Source organism: Paramacrobiotus metropolitanus, unplaced genomic scaffold (genome assembly GCF_019649055.1).
Source record: "Paramacrobiotus metropolitanus isolate TYO unplaced genomic scaffold, Prichtersi_v1.0 Parri_scaffold0000084, whole genome shotgun sequence".
NCBI lineage: Eukaryota > Metazoa > Tardigrada > Eutardigrada > Parachela > Macrobiotidae > Paramacrobiotus > Paramacrobiotus metropolitanus.
Window position 1 is genome coordinate 171,335 of NW_026570304.1, and position 5,643 is coordinate 176,977.

General features: G+C 44.1%; 1 protein-coding gene across 1 annotated transcript; it reads right to left on the reverse strand.

The window, feature by feature from the left end:
- LOC129595940 (sulfotransferase 1B1-like) lies at positions 1–625 on the reverse strand. Its single transcript, XM_055493074.1, has 3 exons — positions 451–625; positions 224–407; positions 1–137 (listed from the first exon to the last, which is right to left on the reverse strand). Exons 1-3 carry the CDS (start codon positions 499–501, stop codon positions 1–3), a joined length of 372 nt encoding a protein of 123 aa, XP_055349049.1. The 5' UTR covers positions 502–625.
- Positions 626–5,643: the final 5,018 nt, after the last annotated feature.

The following is a 5,643-nucleotide window of genomic DNA, read 5'->3' on the forward strand; positions in this document are numbered from 1 at the left end:
TCAGTTGAACGCAAATGTAGAAGGAAATCTTTCGGCTAAGCCTTTGAGGTCTTCCCGGGCAAGATTCTTAGCCATCCATGTATTCACTTTTTCATTCACTTCCGGTGTCAGATGCTCTCGCCAAGCGCCTGGCACCCCTGTAGTTATTCGAATTAATATAACTGACAAAATAAATTATTCTGTGTAATTGGGCTGTAATATTTTCCCGTAAGCGTTGATTTACCGGAACGAAGAAACGGGGAAATATTGTGATCGTAGATACCGGCAATGTGTTTGTCGTAGCGATTAGTCAGTGGGTTAGCTTTCATCGAATCAAAAGAGCACACTCGCTCCATGACCGTTAACTGTTCTTCTGTTAAATCTTTTCCCAAGAACTTGCCGATCCGTTTGGCTGTATCATGGAAATTCTGCAACAGGAAATCCATAGTTGAATTGCGTTTAGCTACCAACCTCGGTAATTTCTTCGAAGGACACAATAAGGACATTGGGGTGGTCTCGCATCTTCCACTAGCTGACCAAATGGTCGAAATATGGACCATACATGATTTTGTCCGTGACGAAGGCGTCAACGTTATCACTAAGGTCACCGGTATATTTGGAAAGAATGCGTGAAATAAAATGGTAGTACAAGACCACCATTACGTTTTTCAAATTTCTGATGTGGTAAATGTCAGAGACCGCTCACTCGAGGCGGTAGACACCTCTTGTGGCTTTCTCTGTCGCCCGCCCGCACATGGCAACGCCATTCGTGCCGCGCTATTACGCTGCTCACTCAGGGTATACTTTGTCTACGCTGACCAATCAGCGCATTTCTGCACTCTTGGGGGCGTAGCCCAGCGCTTACGAGCGATTCTATGCTTTACGGCATCAGCTGTTGCATACCTGCAGCACGCTGCATCAGTTATCACGATACTGACTTGCGCGCTTGCAGCTACTTTTTTCCACAGTGATACCGCATTGGTTTTCTGTTGGTTTTTGGTTGTTGCTTTATTGTTACCAATAAAGGCATATTTGCCTCATTTCTTCCTGCTTCTGTGTCATATCTGACATAAACAATCTGCAAATTATAATTAAATGTACAAAAACGAGCGCAACTGCGAATAATTTATAGAAAGAGGAAAATTCGGTTTTCGCAAGGGCGCGCAGTACTTTGGCTCCGTTAGGCAGTACGCTAAGTGGAGACGCATCGTATCCCAAATTAATGAGTGAAGTGTGTTCGTCCGCCTTCAAGCTTAAGCAAATCATCAGTGGACCGTGGTCCCTATTCGTTGAGAGGAGTACAGAATTCGAAAAAAGGGATTTTACGATCCAAATGTGCCCCCGCTTCCATAAACACGGGATCGGCATCATGCTGAATCATTTCGACGATTGCCGATAACCGGGAAGATCCTATAAAGAATCGACCGTACAGACTGTACAATATCAGTACGTCGTGATCTTCTTGCAGTACTAAGGACCGTTTAATTTTAAGCACAGTTATAATTAATTAGTGGCGCCAGTTCTGTGGCATCAGCAACTGCCACACTACTCACGCTACGTAAACCGTTTGCTACTGCAGATAACACCTTAGAAACTAATTAAATTCTCAGCGCAGTAGTAGCAGTATAAATGTACAATATACCGTACTCTGAAACTGATAACTTTTTAAAACCCTTAATCTGATCTGTAGTTTATCATGCAAATAAAAGCTAGAAAAATATCTCACTGCGATTACTTCTATGCGTTGAGCGTAGGTCCGCAATAATGCTGTAACACTGCTAACTGCTTGTTCACTGCACTTTCAATGTCCCCAATACCTGGTTTCGGGAAACCGGAAACAGCGACGTCTTCCCGGCGAGCAACCCACGCATTAACATCCGGCTGCACAAGGTAGAATGGAAAGTGAGTGTTTGTACTTTTGTATGGCTTGCTGCAATGCGACACAATTGAAAGCCGGTGCGAGCATCAACATTACAATAACCTTACCATACAATTTTGTGAACGTTTTAAGCAGCAAATCAGAGAGCCCGGTAACAGAAAACTCGTGGTGTGCAGCAGAATGAATGAAGGTGATGCCAAAACGATTCTTTTTTCAATCTAGAAAAATACCTAGACCACGACCACGAGGCTTGGTGAATCTGAAACAGCCTCCAAACATTTTTTTTCAATTTTGTGCCAAATTTGGCCTACCTTGGCACAGTTGGACTGATTTGTGCTTGGAAATGAATCATCACATACCCGCAGTATCATACTATACGTCGTAGACGTACTGTCTCACATTGTCTGTCATATCTATATAATTATTCTTGTAAACGACGGCACATCTTTAATGTCATTAATTTTTAGTGGAGCTTAGATACATTGGTTAAATACTAATAATCTCGCGTAAGTACTTACACGAGATATTACGGTACGAGATAATAAGTGCAGGTGCATTGCAGTAATAAACTGCTATAAGTACAACGTTAACAAAAAAAAATATTATACAGATACGGTACTTACTCTAGAGTAGGTCTTTGCGCATGTATGCACGTCTAAATCCTACTGCAAAATAACGTTGATTTTAGGTTTTCAGATTTTTTGACTACATATATAAACACTGCTTTTAATGAAGTATAGGTTCCACCATTTATTTTGTACAAACATGAAACACGTGTACTTAATACTTAATACTAATCAATAGTCGCCCCAGAATATATGAATATCATTATTGTGATTTAAAAACTCATATGCGGACTCGGACGGCGGACGCAAATTATAAGCATTGCCGGAAAAGCGCATACTAATTATAAGTTGTTATTAGCTTTAATTAAGGGCTCACTTGGATAAGTATCGTATACTTTTATATTTAAAAACGCTACATGAAGCGCCATTTAAAAACCATTTTAATTTAATAAACTAAACCGACGAAGATTTAATATGAGCCATCCGCCAGCAAACGATCCACCCGCGGCCTTGTCGGTGCGCGTGAAGACCTGAAACTGGAAATCATTACAGCTAAAACTGAACCGAAATCAGACGCCGGAGAAAAGATGACAGCTAGCTTATTCTTCAAATTATATTAAAACAGAAAAACGAATTCAGTGAAAACCCAAAACTCTAAACCGATTTGAAAAACGAAATGAACCCACGCACTGCACGCGGGTGACGGGCCCGAGCATTTGCTTTTGGATTACTGCCACCCGCCCTACGAGCGGCAATTTATACTGATGCCATCAGAGAAGGGTAGACTGATTATGACTTGTAATTTTCTCGTTTTGTCAGTTGCCATTGAGTTTGCAAAATTTGTGTGGTGGTCAATTTTTTTTTGGTAGTAAAGACATTTTAAAAAGATTTTTGCAAATGAAGTACCGAAGTGCTTAACTCTTCCAAGATTAATGAAAGTTCCCATCTAAGGTCGCTGCACACTCCTCGGCAGCGAATCGTTTTCGTTCAGACGTCAACATGATGGAAATTCCTAGCTTACTTCACGGTTCTTTACGGAGCAGTTATATGATAGTGGCGTTCTTCGCATTGGTTTCAGATAAGCGAACACGAACAACGGTTACCCAGGCGAGTCTTGCAGAATTTCATGATATCCGCACATACGGCACAGTCTTTGAAAACCTGACACTTCTCTGCGCAAGGTATCATTCCGCGAACGCAGAAAAGCTTTCCGCCTCATCCAGCAAGGGTTCGCCGTGGTCGTCCAACAACGGCAATGTCCAGTGGATGTCCATGCAGAACTCGCCTTTCCCGGTGATGGCCGCGCCGATGCGCATGCTGAGAATCTTCTGCTGGCCCGGCACACGTCGCACCATGCAGTCGTTGTTCTACAGTGCCTACTTTAAGCTGGGCATTGAAGATGAAGCCGTGGATTGAAGATCTGTACCGTGGAGCGTCCTCCGAAGAAGTGGAAAAACAGTGCAATGCGCATGACGCTGGTTCGCGCTGCTGCCCTGGCGGGATCGCAGCATTCGTCTGAACCTTTTACATCGACCTGTCTGGGCGTGGATACAAATAAACCGTACGTGCTCACCTTGAAGATTGTCCCCGTGGATCCGTATCGTTTCCTGGCTTTTTTGACGGGCGCCTGTCTGCTGTTCTTTGCGCGACGAATGAGCCGCAATACATTTTTCATTATTCTTCCGGGATCAGTATTGCCTTGGTAGGTTCATTGTTGCTGGCGGTGTTTTTAATCAGCCGGATGATTCCGCGGAAAGCGGCGGGGATCTCGTTTCTGGTTGGTGATTTATTTTCTCTAGACGTTGTGGAAGAATTTTCGGGAGACAATTTACGATCATCGCAATTATGTCGTGGCATACATTATCATCGTCTCAACCATCACCTTCATGCTCATTTATCGCTTCGGCGGGATTCGCAGTCCGGAGACAATGAATTGAATATTATGCAGTGGAAGTTGCAGATTGTGGGCGCGTTGATTATGTACTTCAGCGTGACGACTGAACCGATCGGCATGGCGTTGATTTGCGCCGCCGCCGCGTTTGATATGGTCATCCACAGTGGGTGTAATTTCCGGAGATTTAAAATTATTAATAAACTCTTTCCGCCGCGACCGCGCAAACTGCTGTCACCCGATGAGTTGGAAGAGGTGGGACGACGGGAGACAGCCAAAGAATTAAAGAAGCTGCGGGAGTATGCCAATAGTCCCGAGTAAGTCATGGTCATTGGTAAAGCGACTGAGCAGTCCGTCGCGGTTCGGTTCGTTTGTGGAAGACGGTACGCATCTTTCGCTAGATGAGGTGGACACGTATGAGCGGGAAGTGTCGTGCAGTGGATCTGACGATGAGGACGAACCACCGGCGTCGGCGCCCGTGCAGCTGCGCTTCTCCTCATCGGCCAGCTCGCATTGGCGGTCACATCGGAATAGTCCGCTGCGATCGGCGCACTCGCCGCCGTGGAATCGACATGGGAGCCGGAACGGGAATGGAGTCGATGATTTGATGGCTCATAATTTATGAGTAGCACCAGCGTGTCGTAACTGTTTTTGCATTTCGAGGTACGAAATTGTGATTGTGTTCTATCTTGGCAAAACTTTTTTCTCAGTATTCTCTTTAAATGTTCCCCGCAAATGCGCAGACGAAATTGAACTCGTATTATGTTAAAGGGCAGTTTGAAATCGTAGCACACTTTTTCGCTGTTGAATTGCTTTGCCTTTGCTTTGCCTTTGCTTTTTTCGCTGTTGAATTGCTTATATGAAGATGCAGACGAAAAGAACACAGAACAAGTTTGGAAATTGGTTAGTGCTTACACAGTAGCAGTTGAAAACCTCAAAGTGATTACCCTTTTGAGCTTAAGAAAGCCGCTAGCCCAAGAGAGGGATCTCTTATTGGTTGTTCATTAAAATCCGAACGATCCAAACTGTAGATCATGTCGGTGGGATCAAGAATGAAATCTTCCGGTGGATTGCAAATAACAAAACGCTTCGCTGCTCTCGAGCTGTCATCTGCCGGGTCCACCTTCCGGTAGACACCCAGACATAATCAGCTAAATGTTACCAGTGCATCGATAAATAAACCGCCATACGCCGACTCCTATGATCAAACAAGCGAATTCATGAAATTAAGATAATTTTTATTTCTGGGCGATGTCACTGATGCAGTCGTATTCTTACCGCATGCACCGATACGGCCCGGAAGAAATTGAAAACTGGTTTACTATAAC

Bases quoted from the DNA above. Each gene is read 5' to 3' on its own strand.
- LOC129595940 (XM_055493074.1), bottom strand. From the start codon at position 501: ATGCGAGACCACCCCAATGTCCTTATTGTGTCCTTCGAAGAAATTACC. The intron at 408-450 runs GTTGGTAGCTAA...TTCCTGTTGCAG, and splicing joins CCTTCGAAGAAATTACCGAG to AATTTCCATGATACAGCCAA. The intron at 138-223 runs GTAAATCAACGC...GAATAACTACAG, and splicing joins TTCCCCGTTTCTTCGTTCCG to GGGTGCCAGGCGCTTGGCGA.